The sequence below is a fragment of the Scleropages formosus genome, chromosome 12 (genome assembly GCF_900964775.1).
Source record: "Scleropages formosus chromosome 12, fSclFor1.1, whole genome shotgun sequence".
NCBI classification, from domain to species: Eukaryota; Metazoa; Chordata; class Actinopteri; order Osteoglossiformes; family Osteoglossidae; genus Scleropages; species Scleropages formosus.
Window position 1 is genome coordinate 29,566,214 of NC_041817.1, and position 22,627 is coordinate 29,588,840.

The window sequence follows — 22,627 nt, forward strand, 5'->3', positions numbered from 1 at the left end:
TGGGTGCTCTGGTTCCCTCCCACAGTCTAAAGACATGCTGTTCAGGTTCACTCATAGTGTGTAAGTGACAGAGAGAGAGAGAGAGTGTGTGTGTATTCCACTGATGTATGAATGAGTGACCCATTGTAAGTAGTGTATCTAGCAGTGTAAGTCACCGCAGTGAATAAGGTGTGTGGTCTGATTACAGAGTTCATTGGAAGTCGCTTTGGAGAAAAGTGTCTGCTAAATAAATGTAATGTAAAAGAGCAAAGAATAGTTACTATCAGACATGCACAGCGCATACAGAATGGACATAAGTATTTATTCATGTTATGGAAGGTACCACCCACTTTCAAAAATGTAAAATATATTAAATTGGTTCTGGAAGAAAGATTTACAAATCTTAATAAATATGTCTGACTTTGTTACACTGCACTAGCAGGTACAGTGATGTACTGACCAAACAAACGCACGCCGCAGAGTACGAAAAATGAAAAGGCTGGTACACGGAATGACGGACAGCAGGACGAGCGGGTAAAGGGGAACACTTTTCACATGTCCCACATTATCGTCCATATTTCTTAAGACTAATATATGCCAAGTTCCTACATTGCTGGTCCTCCTTTGTATCGCCATCATAGGAAACGTGGTTTGTTGATACGCGCCTGCAAAAAAGAGAGGTGATTTCCTACAGGTGGGGCTGTCCAAATCCTCAGGCTGAGGAGGTGGACACGCTCTGCTTGTACACGGCATGGTAGGCATTCCTTAGCAGCACGTATGGGAAGCGCGACTCGAGCAGGTCCATGGTGAGGAACGGCGACTCCTGAACGATCTGGTGCGAACACATGACACGGGATGGGGCTCTGGGCGGAATGAACTGTAGGTGGTGTAGTGTTTAAGGGGCTACGCATGTAACCAAAGGGAAAGGCTAGAACATGGCAGGCTATGCTCTGAACGCAAAGGACCCCTGGGGTCTCCATGGAAACGGACTCACCCTGTTGAGGAGCAGGTACACGGACTCCCGCTTGCCAGTGACAACTTGTCGGTTTCCTGACCAATCTTCAGCAGGCTGGACAAGGCCAACTACAGTGAAGCAACTACCAACCACCCCCCCCGGCTGTCACTGTAGCCATGAGCATATCTCGAGGGGCAGAATCCACATGTGGCTCACTTCACACAAAACCCACTTTAAACCCTGCTCCGGGTGTTGTGTCCTTTAAAGGAATTTAAACTGAGGAATGTGCAAAAAAAAGTCTCCAGGTCCTGTAGAAATGCTCAGTGTTTTGGCATCAGTGGTACCATTAGTGTGTGTTTGGCAGAAAATAAAGTCCTGTTCTGTACTGACGGTAGGCCAGTTCATCCTATAAATGCGCACGGTGTTTCTGGGCTTGTCACTTATCACTGACGCTTGGCGGACAGGAGCCGTAAACACTGCGGAAGTGAGTTGGTTTAAGGTGGTCCCACACTCCCGTTCCTCTTGTTTGCCCTTTGCTTCCATCTACTGGCTGGCTGAGTAGACAGGTCACCTTCACAATGTGCACAAAATTTAGGAAACAGAGAAGTAAATAGGGGGTGCGGTGGTGCAGCGGGTTTGCCTGGGTCTCGCTCTCTGGTGGTTCTGGGGTTCAAGTCCCACTTGGGGTGCCTTACGACGGACTGGCGTTGCGTCCTGGGTGTTTCCCCTCCCCCTCTCCCTCCAGCCTTGCGCCCTGCGTTGCCGGGTTAAGGCTCCGGTTCGTCGCGACCCCATTTGGGACAAGCGGTTTCAGACAACGTGTGTGAGAAGTAAAGAAAATACAATTTAAATAAATAAATGAACTGGGAAACGTGTTGTCAAAAAGTCACAAGTCAAGCCTGTGAGAAAATTCTCGACTTGGGGCTGATAGGCTGAGGTGCCAGTGTAATATGACATGAGTGCAATAAAAATCCTAAGTACACATAAGATACTAGAGCTTTTGAGGAGAGTTGAAATTCAACCAAAGGGCAGAAAAATGGAGTACATATGGGTTCCGCGATGGAGGAAAACTTGCAGAAAAAGGAACTGAGATACAGAACAACTTGTGAGGGCGCAGACGTGGATAAGTGGCGGCGGCGGGTTCTTACAGCAAGGAACTCCTTGAGGCGATCCTCAATGCTGCCCTTGTGGATGGTGAAGAGCGCCGCCGCTAAAGCTATAACAATAATAAATAATAGAAAAAAAACTTAATATTATTGAGTCAAATTAAAAGTTAAAACTAATTCAAGCTGTCTGAAAATAAAAGATACCTTCTCTCCACAAAATTCACTTCAATGCCTTCCGTTGACCGATTCACCCCATAAATGTGCAACGCTGCTCATCTTATTATTGATGACCAGCACTCAGAATACCAGACACGAGCGGTAAACACTGTGGAAGGGAGCTGAGAAAAGGCGGCTCACACTCCTGTTCTGTTCTGTCTGGGTGCTCTGTACTGCCCTCCATGTGCTCAGAGAGCAAACACAGACCACGTTCTCTCTGCCCTAGACAGAAATTGTCGAAAATAGATGTAGAGTGAAGAAAATGCAACGTCAGACAAATAAACAAATATAAATTACTGACATACTATTTGTATGTCGAGGGGCCCTGTGCACTACAGCCTGCAGACAACTAGAGGTGTAAAACCGAAGTGCACATGCAAAAGTGAGCCTTGACATCGCGGGCTTCTGCGGTACGGGCCTCACCGGACTTCTGGGAAGATAGCGCCACCACGAGGGCCGGGTCGATCTCACAGGGCAGGCCTGCGGCCGAGGACAACTCGTACACGTTCATGGCCACCTGGATGAGACACCAGTGGCGTCAGCCAACAAAACGGGCGAAGCAGGTGCCTCACACAGCAGGTTTGGCTGTGCAGTCATCCCCTACCTTCATATCTGTCTCTCGGGGAATATGGTCCTTGAAATCCTCAATGGAGCTCAGCAGGAAGGGAACGTGGCACGAGAGCACCTGCAGGGAGGTGCGAAAGAGTCTCTCTTCCTGTCCACTTGCACACACAACACAGCAACCTTTGGAACAGTCATTCCTACAATAACATGGTTAATTTGCTCTGTAAATCACCGTATTAGACAAATTCCAAATGTGAGGGAGGCAAATTAATGGATGAAAAAATAGGTTCCCATACAGTCACCTCGAATGAATTGAAATCCAAAAATAAAGAGACAGGTGGTCCCCGATTTACGATGGGGTTACGTTCCACGGAACCCATCGTAAGTCGAAAATGCATTTAATACACCTAATACACACCTCTGTGTGACAGACTGGGAGATGAAGTACTTCACCGCTGAGTGCTCCTCTATTACTCTTGTTCAGTTAAAAATTACAGCTGATATCAAAAAGGCTCCTTTTCTGCAGCAGCTGTGCAGCTCTGTTTTAAACATCAAGGCCTTTACTCACTTTAAACCGTTTTAACTTGGGAGGGGGAGCACTATTATAGCAGCCATCTGAGGAGTGTGGTGCTTGAGTTAAACAGCGCTGCAAGAACTCACGAGTGGAAACACGGAAGCACTGAAATAACGTTTTACCTTGTTTTGAAGACTCAAATGCAGTTTTACCACATTTACTGTTTTTATCCAGCTGTGTGTCCTTATACCAGCCTGCAGACAGACTAAAAGCAACACAGTAACTGTGCTGCCCCCAGACTGACCTGTTCTCTCCGAAAACAACTGGAAACAACTGAAAGACTGCAATACAACTGGCTTTTTTTATTGATTTTTGTCTCCCCTATTTAATGGCCGTTTCCTTCACTGAACTGTTGTACCAGCGTACAAGGGAGCATCAAAGTTGCACAGCAGCTGTGCTCTACTGGGACCGAACTGTCAGAGCAAAGGCCAGTGATTCTATCAACGCTTTGCACGCACAGGATAAACACACTGACCGTTTAATGGGGAAAAATGCCGCTGTACTGAATCATAAGCCTGTTTTAAAATTTTACATTTGGTTACATTTTACATATTAAGGGAGGGGTGTATTGACACTTGACTTAAATACCCTGGGGCAGCAGACGACGGTAGAAAAAAAACTCGCATCTCTCAGAGCCTCCTGGGCCAGCAAGCGGAAGGACAGAATAACGCCAATGATGGTCATCCTCTTCAGGACGCTGTCCACTGCTGAAATCACAAGACAAGGAGCAGTTGAGCATCACAGCAAACCGAGAGAGCCAGAGCCCTGGCCCCGCCCCACCCCACCCCATGAAGCACTCACAGGTCAGCTTCTTGAACAGCGTGCCCATCTGCTCAGGCTTGTCAAAGCTGGTTCTCATCTGAGTGAGAACTTCCACATTTTCCACCACCAGTTTCTGAGGAAGAGGGAAACAACATCACCGCAATTGTTAAACTGGTAAATAAAATCAGGAGTAGCACAACCAAGTAAGAAAAGAAACATCTGCTGACCTTCAGCTCGGCAACCTGGGACGAGATGTGCCACATGAGGCTCTCGCTGAGGAACTTCATCCCATATGGACCCAGCAGCTCTGACAGTGCCCTCATCTCTATTGGACAGCGAGGGCACCAGAGCAGCACAGGGTCAAAGGTCACACCCACCATGCTCTTTACTCATTCTTCTCAGTGGTGTTAGACGAGCAGACCCCTTAGGGCATCTGTCGCGCTCCTCGTCTCACCAGAAATGTCGGAGTACTCATTGGCATTGAAGGTGAGCTCGTTTTCTGTGGGCAGGTTGACGAACGCCTTCATAGCGGGGAAGTAGGCGATGTGGCCGTTGCTCACCTGCCGCAGCAGCGTCTCCAGGTACCTGCACAGGAACATGCCTTTAACCACCATCTCTGCAGGAAGCTGAGAATGCCAAGGAAATGTTCCTCCAACGTACACACAGGTACTGGAACAGAATGTGTTGCTGGTTCGCTGATGGAAATGGAATTTGCCCGTTTCTCCCCACATCCACACCCTTGGATGCACGTGCTCCAAGGCACCGGCAAACTGCTTGTGGTCGTCCCTAACCGAGAGGACCACGCTACTGAGCGGGATTCGACTTTATGTTCTGTAAATCATAAACCAGGTATCAACAGCCAATAGCCACCGTACCAAAGTTTTAGCTAAAGGGCATTTGTAAATCAAGGGATGCCTGTATCTGGATTTTCTCGCTATGTTGCACTCTTGTGACCCAGTTTGGTTCTGCTGTTCAGCAAATTAAACAAAGAAAAACTGGCTGCACATGGCAATCAATATTGCGATCGATCCCTGGACTCTCCGGACCACATATACAGCATATGCTGCGCTTGCTGGGGCTGCAGGCTTGTTGCCACCAGGGGGTGCTGTTGTAGCCCAAACGGTTCTTAAGTCGAACCTCTGGTTCCATGCATGCGGTACCCACCAGTTGGTGTAGAGGCTGGTGATGGTTGGCTCGCCATGGCTGTCCAGGTGCTGCGTCTGCTGCAGCAGCACGTTGTTGAAGACTCGGGTGATGTCAATCTGCACGTGGTTCTCCATGGACTGGAGCATGGTCATGTAGGCATGAACGCTGGCCAGCAGCTCTGAGGGCTTGGCAATCTCCTGCGTGGCTTGGTCGTACATGGTCATACCTACAATGGACCTGGCAACAAACAACAGCGGGCCGAAAACGGTCAACCCTGGACAGTTTGGGTTCAAGCTGAACGTGAACATGTTTAAACACAGTACTCGGGCTCCTCCACTTACAAAGACTGCTGCAACTGGAAGTCTGTCTGGAACTCATTTTGGTCGTAACTCCAAAGTAACTTGTACCATTAAGCCACAATCAATAAAAGGTTAATAACACAGACGACCCTCCATTTATTCCCTGGTTTGGTTCGGTACGAATCTGGGACATCGAAATAATCAATTAAAACACTTTGTAATACCTTCAAAGTTTTCATTAGTTTCGAGCTACACAAACTGAAACTGACAAAATATGTTGTCCTACAAACACCTATTTAATGCCGATTGTTTGGCTGGTTATCCCAAAAGCATGTACAACGCTGCTCGTCTGGTAACCGATGGCTGACATGGAAGAAGAGCAGGCGGGAGCTATAAACACTGCGGGTGGGAGTTGAATGAAGGCATCTCCGCACTCCTGTTCTGTTTGGGGGCTCTTTAGCGCTACTTATTTCGTGGGGCCACTGCGTGGGATGGGGAGACTCACTTGGCGAAGCGCATCTCCAGATGGGAGGTGAGGTACTCGCGAGGTGTGAACGTGTGCTCCCAAACCGTCATGTTCGTCACGTAGTTGATGGAGAAGCAGAGCTCGGACAGGGCTGTGCGTAGCTTGTCCAGACTGGGGACACAAGAGCGGCTGGTGTTATGGGAGGGCGGGCGCCACCGGGGGATGAGACGCGATGGGACGTGACGGCAGGCTGCTGGACCGCAGCGGACACCTGCTCACCTGGTGACCAGGAGCCTGTCCTTGCGCGTGCTCTCCACCCCAGGCTTCTCATGCTCCAGATCGCCCTTCTTGCCCGTGGGCTTCTTGGACTTCTTGTTCACCGCTTGGCTGATGGTCTTGGCGCAGTGTTTGGGCAGCAGCTGCACAGAGGTGAGAAGGGGGGATGGGGATGGGCTGTCGGTTGGAAATGAGCTAGCAGAACACACTGGACCCCCAGTGGAAGCACAGAGCGAGGGGACTGCCCTCACCCGGTTGCTGAGGGTACACTGCTCCGTGCAGATATCCGTAATGAGGTTCCTCGCCTGCTTCGCCATCTCGTCCAGGAACATGTTGCAGAGGGACAGACTGCGGTCGCCGATGTGGTGCTGCTGTGAGGACCGGCGGGGGGGGACAAAAGGGAAGGAGGAACGCTCACCAGCAGTTCCATGGGCTCCTCCTGCAGAGAGGCACCCTGGAAGCGGCACTCACCTCCTCGGGGCAGAGCTCGTGGGTGCAGAGCAAAGCGAAGGCGATCGAGTGGGGCGACTGCGACGGCAACTCCAGGCACTGCTGGAACATCTTCTCGAAGGGACGGCTGTAGAAGCTTACAGAGCAGCACAGGTGACAAGGCGACAGGTGAGCGAAATGGCTCCTCCTGCTGTACGTCGGCTCAGCGCCTGGACGGGGCCTCGAGTGGCTCCTACCAGAAGATGGACAGGTCCAAGGTCTCTGCAAGCATCTCCACCAGGGAATCCACCATCTTGGTGTGGAAGATGACGGTGTTCATGGTCTTGCCGAGCTCCTGGTGCTCGGCGATTCCCAGGGAGGCCTCGGAGATGCTTGTGTAGGCCTGCGGGCGGCAAGACGCAGAGTGCGGCCAGCAGGTGGCAAAGCGCCGCGGGAGAATATCCAAGCGCAGCTCTGAGAAGGAGCCAACGTGCGCGACGAAAATGCGCCTTGGCTTCCTCGGGATCGAAACATCCGCACGAAAGAAAGCAGGGCACGGCGTCTCATTGTTCATGCTAATTAGTGCCATCGGGTCGCCCGGGAACTCAACACCACCAGGTATTGTCCCCCCCCCCCCCGTCTTACCTGCAACCTGAACCAGTCGAGGCGCATGCCCCTGAAATCAAACACCTCGCCATCCTCCACTGCAGCAGAAAGGGGAGAGGGAGGCCGTCAGTATGCGTGTCTGCGTGTGCCTGAGTGTGTCTGTGTGTGTGCGCTCTCCACCTTCAGAACACAACACCCAGAGCAGTGCAACGGTGACTTTCACAAGAGCAGCAGCAGCGGGCGGTTACCTTGTTTAACACTGAACGAAGTCATCGTGTTCACAAAGGAGGATATTATGACGGACTCGTCCTCGGAACACATGGACAGGTTCTACAACAGAGGCTCAGTGTTACTGTCGTCATCGCGAGAGACTTACAAACCTTGGTGGAGCAGAAGTGAGTGGCGTTTCCTCTCTGAAGCGACACATAGTAGTAGAGAGCACGCAAACACAAGAAGCACGTGGGGCCACTTCAACTCAACTCACTTCCACTGTTTACACAGCTCGTTGCTGCTATTAAATGAAATGGAAACTGTGAGGTTTTTACACTTAACGTTTACATTACATTTATTCATTTATCAGGAGCTTTTCTTCAAAGCAACGTACAGCTTATACTGCACGGTGGCACAGCGAGTAGCGCTGCCGTCTCATAACGCCTGGGTGATGTGAGAGAACGTGGGTTCGATCCCCGCTCAGTCTGTGTGGTGTTTGCATGTTCTCCCTGTGTCTGTGTGGGTTTCCTCTGGGTGCTCTGGTTTCCTCCCACAGTCCAAAGACATGCTGTTCAGGTTCCCCCATAGTGTGTGAGTGACACAGTGGGTGTTTCACTGATGCATGGATGAGTAACCCCTTGTAAGTAGTGTATCTAGCAGTGTAGTCACCTTGGTGAATAAGGTGTGGGCTAGTAACACTACATAGTATCTGTTATAAGTTGCTTTGGACAAAAGTGTCTGCTAAGTGAATAAATGTCTTATACTTCTAAGAGATTTATGAAAATCAGTGAGATCTGTACCCATGTAGAGTGGCCGAAGCTCTGTAGGCAGTACAGTGGGAGGGGTGGCCTTGGTGGGGGCACAAACCTGAACGAGCTCGTCGAGCACCACGGCGTCGAACCCGGACAGGTGCCGCACGTAGTAGCGCTGAATTACGGGTCCATACTTCCACACCTGAGACCTTAGCTCCTCCATGTAGAAAATGAGCTCTGCCATGTGCCTGGACAGAAGAGGTGGGGACTATTACAAAGGGGTGGGGCCACGCTGTTCGGTGCTCCACCCTCACTTATCAGTGAAGTCATCGGCGTTCTTCTTGGGCACGTTGTCGGTGTGGCGCAGTAGCCAGACTATCTCGTCACGGGCAAATGAAAGTGCCATGAAGACGAAGAGGGCCTGCACATGCGGTGGGAGGGTCCTGGTTAGGACACGCCCACAGGCAGGATAAATTATTCAGTCATTGACCGTGTATTTATTCATCTGCATCCTCACATGAAAAGATGCACTGTTTACTTACTTACGCACAACACTGTACAGATCCCGCCATGTCAGAGAGCGGAGATCCCCTGCAGGGGAGCGACCAACAGACACCACAGCGACACGGCAGGGTTCCGGTTCCATACCTTTGGGCCCAGCAGTCCCGGCTGGTCAGACAGCACCGTGGCCAATTCCTTCAGGGCTGACCTGAGGAAGCGACGCCTCTCTCTGTGCATGGAGCCGCTGTGCAGAGAAAGCTCACAGCTCAAACCCGCAGCCCGGCACAGAGAAGAGCACAAAAAACACACACGCTGGTGTTGAGCGGGAGCAGGAGTGCAGCCAGCAGGGGCGCACTTATGCATGTGCCGCCGCCGCCGCCTCTTTGCATTCCCTGATGTCATTGATGCGCTTGTTGTAGCTAAAAGAGAAGAACACAGTCAAGTCAAGTCAAGCTTTATTGTCATTCCACTACATGTGTGGACATACAGTGGGACGAAATGTCGTGTCTCGCAGGACCACGGTGCTGTGTAAAATAAGCATAAATATAAACATGCAACACTAGACCTAAGGACAGCTTTTAGACCTACATAACTAATTTACTAAGTCGATAATCTGAAATTAGTGCAAATATACATAACTGTTTATAGTATAACTATACAATACAAGTACTTACATAATAACTGTGCAGTAGAGGTACTTAAGAAGGAATAGTGCAATATGATTTGTAGTGCATTCACAAGTACATGATATTTGTGCAACAGAGGTATTTAAGAAGGAATAGTGCAATATGATTTGTAGTGCATTCACAAGTAAACATTTGTGTTATCTTGTTAAGTCCTTGTAACATTGGAGGTTTTATAAGAAAGTGTCTGGTGCATATAGAGAAAAAAGTGTGTTTCTACAGTTGGTTTGCATATGGAAAGGAAAAGAGTGTGTTTCCACAGGAGGTATCCAACAGTTTACATGTGGTGCGTGTGATGTGGTGGGTTGGGGGGGGGGGAGAGTGGATCCTGGTTTCAGGAGCTAAGGTTGTGGATGAGGTTTCAGAGGGTGGCAAGGTGATTGCAATTGAGGGCTCTCACAGCCTGGGGGAAAAAGCTGTTGAGCAGTCTGGCAGAGTGGGCTCTGATGCTCCGATACCGTCTTCCTGATGGCAAGAGCTGGAAGAGACTGTGAGAGGGATGAGTGGGGTCTTTCACGATACTGGTGGCCTTTCTGGAGCATCGTGCAAGGAAAATGTCCAGAATGGAGGGGAGAGGGGCACCGATGATCTTTGCAGCTGTGTTCACTGTCCGCTGTAGGGTCTTGCGGTCTGCTGCACTGCAGTTCCCGTACCAGACAGTGATGCAGCTGGTTAGCACACTCTCAATTGTTCCCCTATAGAATGTGGTGAGGATTGGAGGAGGGAGACTTGCTCTTTTAAGTCGGCGCAGGAAGAAGAACACAGAAGACAAGCAGGCCGTGTGCATTATGTGTATGAGGTGGGGGGGCCAGGCAGGGGAGGGGGGGCTCACCCACGTAGGCCCACCAGCAGGTCCTCGCATGCCTTGTGCGTGTGGAAGACCTCGTCGCGGAACAGGCAGAGGCAGGAGCCGCTTTGCAGGGCCAGTTTCCAGAGGCTGAGTGCAGCCGGCTCGCTGTTCAGCGCTGTATGGCTCAGCAGGAAGCCGACTGTCATGGGACACAAGAGGCATCACTGCGGGCCACTGGAACCTGGACACAGCACCTCCCAGGGGCAGAGATGAACCAGCCCGCTACTTACAGACAATCCACTTCTCCATGGTGTCCAGGGACAGGTACTCGCAGGGCATCTGGAAGGGAGAGCAGAGCTCAGGCACCGGGTCGAGTCCGGGACCAGACCGGGTCGAGCCAACACCAGGTCTCGTACAGACTCCTCACCGTGTCTGACTGGACCGGGTTCAGCTTGGCATTGGGGGCGCTGATCAGGCTCAGCAGCTGGGCATTCCTCCACTGGTCAGCAGACAGGTTCCTGCGGGGGTACACTGTCTGGAGGGAAACCAGGGCGTTTGACAGCAACTGGGCCACAGCGCGGGGGGAGAGAGAGAGCGAGAGAGAGAGAGCGAGAGCAGCAAGTCAGGAGAAGTGGGCATGGCCAGGTGGAGGTGTGGCCTCTACGTGACACTCACCTTATTGTGAGGGGCAAACTCTTCCATCATTTTCTTCAGCGGGTTCTCATAGTCCACGATCATCTGGCCGAGCCTCGGGTACTCCCGGTCGCTGCGGTGGGGCACAGCAAAGGTCTCATGAGAGCTCCAGCAGGGGGCAGGGGGCGCTCACAGGAGACACCTGACCGAGGCGGTACCTGGAGCCATGCGTCATCTCGTGAGCGTAGTTGTAGAGTCCGATGATGGCTTTGCGCTCCTCAATGCGGGAGAGCAGCATCAAGAGCGTGGCGTAGCACACAACCAAGTCCAGGAAGTTCTTGGTCAGGTCAAAATTCACCGTCTTAGGGAAAGGAAGGAAAGGTGAAAAATGGTAGCGGCGCGGACAGTGGGTCACGACTCAGTTTGAAATAGGTTCAAAAAGGACTCGCAATGTCAAAGAAAACTTGGCACGAATCAATGTTGTTGAGCAGCTCGCCAACGTGTTCCTTGGGCAGGAAGGAGAGGATCTCAGCACTGAGCCATCAGTATTTGCTCACTCTTTGCCAATGCAGACGTCCACTGTGGTCATCCATGGTCATCCATCATCATCCATCAACATCAGCCATCTTCATGCATTATCATCCTTCCCCAGCCACCATGAGCCACCGTCATCAACCATCACCGGCCAGTCATCCATCGTCACATGCACCTTTGTCATCTGTCGTCATCCATCGTCATCCACCATCATCATCATCCACTGCTAGCCCCCCTCAGCATCATCTACGCTCCTCTGCTGTCATTCTGTCACCAACATGTTCAGAGCAGATTTTCAAAGTCATCATTGTGAGTTGGAAGGTCACTTAACTTGAACTCCATGACATCCACAAACGTGAAATAGTAGAGAGCGAGGCTCTTCAGGATCTCGGACTTGTCCTTCTGCAGCTGCGTCAGCTGTTGCTGTAAGGAGGAAAAATGCCCCATTTGATGCGTCCAAGCTGCGGAATGGAAGCAACGGGCCAGGTACTTACCCACAGTTGGCACAGTAAAAGTTGCCCTGCTGTACAAATGGGTAGAGCACTGTAAGTAGCTCATATACAGTACTGTGCAAAAGTCTTAGGCACTTAGATGTTTCACAAAACATTTGTTTCAGATGGTTATTTAATGTCTTCTGTGTTTGTGTCAATGGGAAAGAGTATATTTCAGATTTCCATGCATTCCTTCTGCAAAAAGTTACAGTATTACAGTAAGGGTTTTGTATGTTGTTAAAGAAAGAAGGCACACGTGGGAATCAAACCTGCAACCTTCAGATCCAAATGCAGTAGCACTAATCACTACACTACCAGTCGTCCAGCACCACTCACAGGCTGACAGGCACAGAGTTTAGGGCCGCAATGCGGAACGCTGCACGTGTTCACATCCCAAACTGCTCCGTCAGCACTTAACGCAATTTGTGGAAAAGAGATTTTTGTGTTCAGTCGTTCAAGTTAATTTTAATACGATTTGGAGTTAATCGTTCCATACAGAACAGTCCTGCAAAGTATTTTTTGTGTGAGAGTTTTGTGGAACCTGTCCGACAAATAAACCGGCTTAAAGAGTCATGACTTTGGAAGTAAAAGAGAAGGAATGAGCGAATGATGACACCAAAGGAAGCATTTCCATTTATTTATCTATCATTAATTCCTTAATCGAGCCCCTTTTCTCCAAGGCCACTCAGTGTGACGTTTGTACACCAAGCATTTTTACAGCACTGTGATTTTTACTGTTTCAGTTCACGGTAACTACTTTGATCAAGGCTACTGCAGCAGGAGGTAGCATTCAAACCCTTGTCAAATGTGCACGGTGCGTTCCAGACATGCGTCCATCCCTGTCAGCGTCAAAGTGAGTGAGATGCAGAGAGAGAGATGGGTTCGCATCCCAGTAGCGGACAGATTGAGTCGCTTGTTCTCGGTGGCGCCACCATGACGCCCTCTGGCAGAAGAACAGACGGAGCGAGGGCTTTGCCTCCTCACAGGCCTGGCGCCACCACGCAGTACCACATTTAGTACCGCGCCTCGGTACCACGCATTACAAAGGTCCTCCGTAGCAGACCCCGTGCGTGGACGGCGTCACGCTGCGCCAGGACTCACGTTGACAGAGGAACATGTTGTTGCCTAGCAACAGAACTTGGGAAACTATAGTCTGTAAACTGAACGCAAAGCAGTGTCGTCGTGGGGGGGACACGGGTGGGACGTGAAAGAAGGGAGATATGAACGGGGGGGCACCGACTCACACTGACACTCCCCAACCTTTCTCACCGATGACGCGCGGCTTACCGACACGGGTGACGTCACAGCGCCTCACCTTTTTGATGTTGTAGATGCGCGTGAGCATGCCCACCCCGCGGTCGTCCAGGATGGTCAGTTTCTCCGCCAGTTTCTGCTGGCTCGACTGCATCGCGCTGCACGAGGGAACCCAGCAACCGCCGTTAAACTGTGAAAACGTAGCCGTAGCCCAGCTCGTCCGTCATTTACTGTCACCAACCGGCTGCCTCAGCTCCCGCAGCGCCAGGACGCTCAGAGAGTGGCCGGCGCGAGTCACGTGATTCAAACGCCTCAGCCAATTAGACGCGCCTTACTGGATGACGTCACTGACCGCCGGACAATCGCTCACTACGAGTACCCCATTCCACGAGGACCTGCGCCTCAAGCCTTCCTTCCCAGCCTGCTTAGCGGCCACCCCCTTATTTTCCCTTATGTCCCTCCAGTGATGGAACAATTTATTAACATCCTACACAGAGTCCAACTATTCTCAATAGACCAGTTTTCCGCCCAAACTCACAGTGATGCAAGATAGACAGTGAAAAGAGAATATTCCATCATCTTTCACTATCAAGTCTCGTGAGCTATTTTTATAAAACGATATTTTCACAGTGTACGTGAGCTGCTCCCAAAATCAAAAATCTACAGTAAATAATAAAGACTCTGAGGTCTGAACTGCCGCCCACGTGTCGTGTCTTCTTCTGTGTCTGCTTCGGCAGACAATGTTGAGCCAGAACTGCACTTTCTCGTGTTTCAGTTGCAGTGAGGGTGGGTAGGAGGGGCTGCCAGTCTCCTGCCCACCTGTCCACCTGTCCACCTGTCCAGGTGTGGCTCCACCTCGGAGTGAGGTCTGCTGGAGACAGGAGCGCCCCTCCAGACCTGTAGGCGACAAGTCAGAGAGGAATAAGAGAAGAAAGAATAAAAGAGTAGATGAAAATAAAAGGAATGGGAGAGGAAGAAGAGAAGAAAAAAGAACAAAGGTACGAATAAAGGCAGGACTGCAAAGACAAAAGAGTAAGAGAACGAAGAAAAAAGAACAAGAGAAGTATGTGACAATTGGAGGAATAAGGGGAGAAACGGTAAAAATAGGAAGAATTGCCACGGGATAAGAGAAACAAAAAGAAGTGGAAGAAAAAGAAGAGAACAAGAGAAGAAGAGGAGCTCTGGAATCCAGAGACTTTGACCGTCTTCTGTTTCCTTTGCTGTGGCCTGCGTCCGGTAGACCCATGAGATGCATTCACTCGCACAGGAGATCAAGTCCTTCTCCAAGACCAATCTGAGAAAGCAATGTACCAGGGTGACCACGCTGAGCGGCAAAAGAATTATCGAGACATGGAAAGGCTCTACAGTGCATGTGGTCGAGGACCCGCTTCCATCCGGAGCGTCGTGTGGTTACGTGCCGGACAACAGCTGGGACCTTCAAGTCGGAGTGGTCAGGCCATACCTGCTGCTAGGTAAACCACAGGCTGCAGTGACATTTAGAACAAATGTACATTGAGGGTATGCAATATAGACAAGAATGAAACCAAACGGTGTGTTACACATGATGTCAAACATGAAACACCTTGAGCTCTCCGTCAACCGAGAGTCATTATCAGGAGCTCAAGGTGGGATCAGCTTGACTCCATGAAGTGTCTTAGGGCTGACAGGTGTTTATTAAGATCGTTGGAAGTGTTCACGACAGGTGCCTGGTGTGCTGCTCTGTGTCCCAAGTTTTGATTTTAATACAGTTTTAGTTCTAATACAGGAATGGAGCTGTTGAAATGCTGCTTGGGCTGAGGAATAAAAAAAAACAGTTTGTCACATGGGCAATGCACGGGTGGTCAGTAGCTGCTATTTATTTGTTTGCCTGCTTGTTTATCAGCTTCACAAGATGCTGCCCAGGATTTTGGCACATTAAGGAAATTTAAGGTAAAACAAGGACTGAATATGAGATTTATTTCTATATTTTTCATGAGTAGTTTGATATGCCTTTTGTCTTAGGAAATTCCTTTCTTTTGTCTTAGGTTTCACACATATTGAATGTTGCGTATGGTGTTGAAAACGCTTTCCCTGACTTGTTTATTCATAAAACATTGAGCATCTTGGACCTCCCGGACACGGTCATCACTTCCTATTTCCAGGAGTGTTCTCAGTTCATAGACCAAGCCAAGAAAGAGGTAATGTTCTCCTTTTTGTATGCTCTTTTCGAATGTTGCCCTCTGGGTTGGAGATGTTTTGTGTCATGAAGGGAGATCATGAAGATTTGGAGCCTTGTTCCTAAAAAAGCACGGCACATTTTTGCATATTTAAAGTGAGCAACGAAAGAACTCACAGAGGGACCGCTTCTCCACATTCATCCCCATCTCACACATTTAATCACAAGAGCTGATACCCACCTGTCAGCTGATGTGGAACACCCCGCCTTCTAGCTATGCACACAACGTGCTCAATAATAAATGAGCGGTTGTCACAACGTCTCATTCGACGCACTGTAGAGAAGATCGTATCTCCACACACCTTTGTTCAGCACACAGCTTCGGGAGCCAGCGGCCCTCGTCTGCACAGCATCACACGATGCACATTCTCCCAGGTTTGTCCTTACAAAAGCTATTAGCTATAAGTTTCCACTGTGTGGTAAAGTGAGTCTGGCTGATGGCGAATTGTTTTTGCCGCCTGTGTAACTCGGGACGCGGGGCAATGTGCCGGAGCACTAATGACACCAGGTGGCTCTATGGCCTTTCAGCTTGTCCTGTCGCCACCGGACACCATTAGCGCCGAGTGCTTTCTGCTCTCATTACATTACCATGGTGCGAGGTCTACATGGGTCAGTGGGCCATGAAACCCTTGTACCAGAACAGAACCAAGTGCATACGATGCTCCTCTAGGTCCTGGTTGGTAGTGCTGGGTCCCTGGACCGAGGAGACATTTAACCGACTTCCTTGGATTTTTCTCCTGTGCCTCTCAGAAAGGTGTCGTCCTGGTGCACTGCAATGCCGGAGTCTCCCGTTCTGCCGCGGTTGTCATCGGATACCTGATGTGCAGGGAGGGCCTGACCTTCGATGACGCCTTCACCTTGGTGAAAAAGGCGCGACCCGTCATTTGCCCAAACCCGGGCTTTCTGGAACAACTGAAAGGCTACAGACCACAGGGGGACCCACAGCTGAATGGTGTCGTGCACCCTTGAAGGCCACAGAGGGCACCGTTGTGCAAATGTTGGGAACGAGGCTGCGTGTGTTTGTGTTCATGTGTGTTCTTTAGAACCGTGTTTCCTTGGACAAAACTCATATTTGGGGGGGTTCAGTCCAACAGTACAACTGCACCAAATGTCTGTACTCAAGCTTGACTGTTTCTGTGCATTGTGTATGAAGGCAGCAGGTGGTGTCGTAGTTAGAGCTGGGGCCTTGCAGTCTGAAAGTCCTGTTGCTGTAGTACCCTTGATCAAGGTACTTACCCTGACCTGATACAGTAAAAATAGGTGAATGAGTTTAGTAGCTCAGTGTACCAATCTCCTGTGGTAAGTCACCTCAGAAAAAAGTGTGAGATAAATAAAGAGCTAATAATCATGTTTGCAATGCAAGGACACACAGCGGTTCCCTCTATAAAGACCGGCAGTATGCAACTCATGGCCGACTTTTGGCGAGATGGGTTTACGAGCCTTCGATTAGTTTTGTGCTCATTTTGATGTTTCCTGGTTTTGTACCTTCTCATCCACTTATATTCAAAGTGCCGTTTTTCCTTCATTCACAAACTTGTCTGACAGATGAAGCTGCACTCCATACTCTTTGTGTCAATGGCCTCAAGCTGCTGTAGACTCAGACAGCACTTACCGCAAACACATACTGCATGTAATTAATATTTAATGGAATATTGCTGTAGCTGCCTTGTACTTTGCTTTACTCGGTTTAAGCCCCTTTTGTCTTTCTGCTCCTGTTTCCATCCCACTTGCATTATATGTGTTGAATGCAAACCATGGAAAATTAATAATTTCTGTTCACTAAATTTAAATAAATATATTAAAACATAATCATACAAGTCATGGCAATAAAGTCATATCAAAAATATACTATTTCTTCTACCAGTGTGTTCATACCTGATTTAAATCTTGTTTTCACCTTTATTTTTTATGCATGACGTATTTATTTAAATGTAGTTCCTCTGTTATTAAAGCAGTAACCTCCAACTGTATGATTCTTGAGTTCTGCAGTGGCTTGTTGTATCAGTAAGTTTGTATATGTGTGTATCAGTTTTATGTGAATTCTGGATGTGTAGATAACAATAGTGACAGTGACGTGAACTAAAGATGAACCCAGGTGTAGGGTTTATTTATAGTGAATGAAGTACATCACAGTGAGATGAATCTCCAGATGAACGGTGTACATTCAGGGTCATAAGGAAACTGAGGACATTCGGAGCAGGAGCAGATCCAGGAAACTGAGGACAATTAGAGCAGGAGCAGATGAAGGACACTGACGGCAGTCAGAGCAGGAGCAGATCTCGGAAACTTTGCTAACACAAGGGAGCAAACAAGTGTGGAAGACTTAAGTGTGGAAGACACAAGACTTGGTGAACTGAGCATCTCCTAACTTCCTTTGGAAGGTAACTCTCAAAACTTTGGAAATGAGAACTCAGCAGAGGGGGATCTCAGATAGGTTCATGACAGTAAATATTCTCGACTTATGCCTTGTGTGATCTCACAGAATGATCTGTCAAACTGATCAGTTGGAACATGGAGAAGGACCCAGGTGTGGGATCGGAGATTGAGCGTAAAACAAATCTCGTGGTTGAGGGCAAGTAAAGGTCCAAATTCTAGGGGTGAATGTTATACCAGGGATGATCCAGTATGATGGTGCTTGTCTGCCTGTTGTTTGTATTGGTGGGTGCTCTGACGTAGGTGCTCCGGGACCATCTGCCAGATCTCTTCACTGATCTGGAACCATGCGACCACAGTGCGTACCTCATTGGGTCCAGGGTACCAGGAGAACAGTGGAGGTTGATACCCTAGGAGGCAGTGAAATGGAGACAGGCCCTTGGACAAGTGGGAGAGGGAGTTGTGGGCATATTCTGCTCAAGGCAGAAATTTCAACCACTGATGTTGCTTCTGGCTGCAGTACCTCCAGAGGAAGTGGCTGAGGTCCTGATTCAGGTGCTCCACCTGTCCGTTTGCCTGTGAGTGGTAGCCTGAGGTGAGGCTGACGGATACACCCAGCTTCTGCCAAAATGCTTTCCACACTCTCGATGTGAACTGGGACCTTTGATCAGATACTATGTCTTCTGGTAAGCCATACAGGCAAAATATGTGGTGCAACAGTTGTTTTGCCATATCTAGGCCTATGGGGAGTCGGTGCATGGGGATCAGGCGGCAGGCCCTGGAAAAACGGTCAAGGACCACCAGGATAACGGTGTTACCTTCTGAGGCGAGTAGATCCGTCAGGAAATCAACTGCCACATGGGACCATTACCGGAAAGGCACTGGGAGAGGTTCCAGTAACCCAGCAAGCTTCTGATTCAGGGTCTTTGCATGTGTGCACACCTCACATGCTTCCACAAACTCCTGGACATCGACTTGGATGGAGGGCCACCAGAACTTGTTTTGGAACAGAATAATAGTGTTACGGCTATCCAGGTGGCTTGCGGCCAGGGAATCGTGCATTCAATGCAGCAATAGAAACCGCATCCTCACTGGGACGTACTCCTTCCCTGCTGAGGTTACCATGGGTCCTGGCTCCTCCTCCTGGGCTATTTTGAGGTCCTGTAGAAATTGCCACTGCACAGGAGTGACAAAGCAAGATATGGGTAAGATGGGTTCTGGTGGCACTATTACCACATCCCTATCGTGAACTTCCAAGAACGGGTGAGTGGCCCCCTCCAGTAAATACCTCCATTCCTTGAGGGCCAGTAATTCCAGGTTCCCAATGTCATAATTACACTCGGTGGGCAATAGCTTACATGAAAAATAAGCACAGAGATGGAGTTTTGGTAGGGTTTCCTGTGTATGGGAGAGAACTAGCTCTCTATGGCTGGCCCTTCATGGGAGCGACAAACATTAGGAGGCACACTGCATCCCTTAATATAGAGTTCCCCAGTGCTCCAGAAAAAGACTGGGTTGTTCCTAGCAAGGCAGGTGTATCCCAAAATGATGGGGTTATCTGGAGACTTTATAAGGAATAAAGAGATTTCTTTCTTGTGGCAGACTCCTACTTGGAGCTTAAGGTGCACAGTGCAGGACTCCACCTCTCCTGTCCCTAGTGACTGCCTGTCAAGCACACTGACCTGTAACACTACATCACACCTACTGGTGGAAATTCACTGGGCCTCAGCAAATATGACATCCATAAAGCTACTAGCGGCCCCTGAATCCACAAACACCTGTACTACAACCCAATTAATCCCACGTGACAAAGTTATAGGAACCACGAGTTCTGAGGATAGCTGGAGGAGATCACTCACCTGTTGCTCTGGTCAGGGGACTCCACTGGCAGGTCATTTGGGGCAAGCCACATGGAAGTGTTGGGAACTGCCGCAATACAGACAGAGCCCCTCCCTGAGCCTCCGTTACCATTCTTCGGAAGTCATTCGCCCTTGATCAATCTCCATGGGCTCCAGGTGGTCGAAAAAGGGTCTGGACTTGGAAGGGACTTGCCAGAGGCTCAGCAGGTATTCTCATGCCAGACTGTCAATAGTGGTGGCATTCTCCATGAATTGATCGAATGTCTAATCTTCTCCCCTGTAGGGGAGTTTGGCTTAAATGCAAGACTTCAAACTATTACAAAAGCTTGCCAGGAGGACTGCTGAGTTCCACTGGCTCTCTGACGCTAGGGTTTAAAACTGGAGGGCAGAAGCTGCCACTAGCTGGGTACGCTGCTGGCCAGTCTTCCCGGGGATCACATAATCGAACACAGGTTCAAATTGTTTTTTTAAACTGCCTGTAGAAGGTAGTGGTACGGTGGCTCCAAATTGCTACGCCCAGTCAAAAGCAGGTTTGGTCAAGACACCTGGTAAGTCACATAGCTTTCAGCTATGTGATAAACATGGGGCAAGCTAGCAAAGACCACCTCACATTGGAGAAGAAATTCCTGGCATATCTCTGGGACACCCTTGTACTGCATGGGCATGGCTAGTCAGGGGTCTATTGCTGGGACAGCTGTGGCAGCAACTGGAGATGAATTGGTGTGAACGGCAGCAGCTGCTCCTTCAGCTTCCAAGGACGGTTTCAGCTGGAGACCATGCAGAGCCTCATGGATTAATTTGGACATCTGCTGCAGGGTTTGTTCATGCATACTGAGCAGGGCTCCCTGTGCTGAGACGGTGTTCTGAAGCTGCTTGTTCTCCACTGGGTCCATGTTGAAGAGGCAGAATCATCTGTCACACTGATGTGCTGGAGCACAGGGAGATGGACCCAGGTGCGGCATCAGTGATTGGGGATTTAAAAGGGTGAAGCAAATCTTTTGATTGGGGGCAGGGCAAACTCGAGGGGCAAAAGTATCAGGGATCATCTGGAGACATTGCAGAGACATGTCAACCATGACAGCCCCACAACATCCAGGGCCTTAAGCAGTTCCGGGCGAATCTCATCCACCCCCGGTGCTTTGCCATTGTGGAGCTTTCCAAGTACCTCAGTGACTTCCACCAGGGATATGGACTCTGGTACTCCGGAAGCCCCTGGCCCTAACTTCTGTAAGGGAAGCATATTTCTCAGGTTTAGGAGTTCCTCAAAGTGCTCCTTCCACCTCCTGACAATGTCCTCATTTGAGGTCAGAGTTTCTCCACCTTTGTTGAGCACAACTTGAGCAAAGCTTCTCTGACCCATTCTTAGCTGCTGGATGGTTCTCCAGACCTTCTTTGAGGCTGACCAAAATTCATTTTCCCTGGCCTCTCCAAACTCCTCCCATGCTCCAGATTTTGCTTCTGCAACCTCAGCCGCTGCCACTTTTTTTGCCTGCCAGTACCTATGTGCTGAGTCAGGAGTCCCCAGAGCCAACCACTCCCTAAAAGCCTCCTTCTTCAGCTTGATGTTTCCCCTCACCACTAGTGTCCACGAGCAGGTTCTTGGGTTGCTGCTGTGACTGGCACCAACAAGCTTCTGGCCACAGCTGCACCTGGCTGATTCCACAACGGAGGTTTTTAACAGGGTCCATTAGACTCCATGTCCCCTACCTCCTCCATCATATGGGAGAAGTTCTCACAGAGGTGGTAGTTAAAATCATTCTGGACAGGGTCCTCTGACAGTTGTTCCCAGCACACCCTCACTATGCACTTGGGTCTGCCAGCTCTGTCTGTCAGTTTTCTCAGCCATCTGATCCAGCTCACCAATAGATCACTAGATCACGGCCCCGATCCAGGAAGGGACAGAGTTTCCAAGAAAAGAAAAAACGGATTGAAAATTTTTTACAAACAGGAAATTAAAAAAGAGCCCCACCTGATAGGGGTGTCGGTATTTTTAAAGGAGAAACATACAATTTTTCAGATGTAGACAAGGCTCCCAAGATCAAAAATCCTCTGGTTTTGGTCATGGTGTGGTAGACTGAGCTCCCTATGTCCCTCAGAGCTGCTTAATCACTCCCACATTTAGAAGGGGCTCTCAAAGCAATGAGTTCGAGACCTTTCTCTCCTCACCTACTGACAGCTCCATAAATGAGTCCAACACCATTTGCTATGATTATATATGTATTTGCTGTTTGAATGTTACTTCTATAGGAGCAACTAGAGGGATGTGAACCAGTCATATGGTGGTGTCAGACGCAAAAAGTGTGTGTCCATAGTCCTGTGTGTGTGTGTGTGTAAAGCTCTTCATCTGTTGATGATACTCTTTGTTAACTCTGAGTTGTATGTCACTGTGGAGAAAACTTAACTAAATGAGTGAAAAGTAAACTGGAAAACATCCTTTTCTCTATTGTTAAGAAAGTTATGGAAAGAAAAACATCACACAGCATGTCACAGTATTTAGAAAATGTGAAAATGGAAACGAGATTTGACAGTGATGATAATGGTAAAAAATGAGATTCATGTCTGGACTAAGCTCCTTTTTCACCACATACACCTGATAACACTTCACATCACAGGTGGTACCAAGAGATGATGTTATCACACCTCTTCTCCTCACAGGTGACTCATGTTCCTCCACATCATCCATGCAGCAGAGCAATGGCATTCAGAGCCACGGACTCAGGTAGGGAACCTCCAGATGTACTTTCTCGCTTCACTCCTCCTTTCTGTGGACAGTCGTGATGAGTGCAGGTGAATTTCGTGTAGCTTCAGTCAAATGGACCTGGTCCAGCAGGTTGCCCAGACTGGAGCCGTTTACCTCCCTGTACCGGATCTGTGTGGTATGACATGGTGGAATGAGTCTCAGCGCCGATGCGCTTTCACGCACCAGTCCATAGCCACACACCCCACACACACTG

At 49.3% G+C, this 22,627-nt stretch overlaps 2 protein-coding genes across 2 annotated transcripts; one reads left to right on the forward strand and one right to left on the reverse strand.

Moving 5' to 3' along the window:
• Positions 1 to 1,736: 1,736 nt before the first annotated feature.
• LOC108930595 (nck-associated protein 1-like) lies at positions 1,737 to 13,486 on the reverse strand. The gene is given in 26 exon segments (XM_029256876.1): positions 1,737 to 2,150; positions 2,398 to 2,478; positions 2,680 to 2,773; positions 2,861 to 2,941; positions 3,983 to 4,101; positions 4,196 to 4,289; positions 4,384 to 4,481; positions 4,611 to 4,741; positions 5,321 to 5,539; positions 6,107 to 6,238; positions 6,347 to 6,486; positions 6,595 to 6,714; positions 6,815 to 6,929; positions 7,030 to 7,175; positions 7,418 to 7,476; positions 7,627 to 7,708; positions 8,456 to 8,588; positions 8,655 to 8,761; positions 8,989 to 9,085; positions 9,183 to 9,260; positions 10,357 to 10,513; positions 10,605 to 10,653; positions 10,742 to 10,879; positions 10,990 to 11,080; positions 11,166 to 11,308; positions 13,288 to 13,486. Coding segments are annotated over 26 exon segments (3,120 nt in total). The 5' UTR covers positions 13,381 to 13,486; the 3' UTR covers positions 1,737 to 1,827.
• A 989-nt stretch (positions 13,487 to 14,475) lies between these two features.
• On the forward strand, positions 14,476 to 16,410 carry LOC108928037 (dual specificity protein phosphatase 19-like). The gene is made up of 4 exons (XM_018741792.1): positions 14,476 to 14,698; positions 15,109 to 15,155; positions 15,251 to 15,403; positions 16,192 to 16,410. Exons 1-4 carry the CDS (start codon positions 14,476 to 14,478, stop codon positions 16,408 to 16,410), a joined length of 642 nt encoding a protein of 213 aa, XP_018597308.1.
• The last annotated feature ends 6,217 nt before the right edge of the window (positions 16,411 to 22,627 follow it).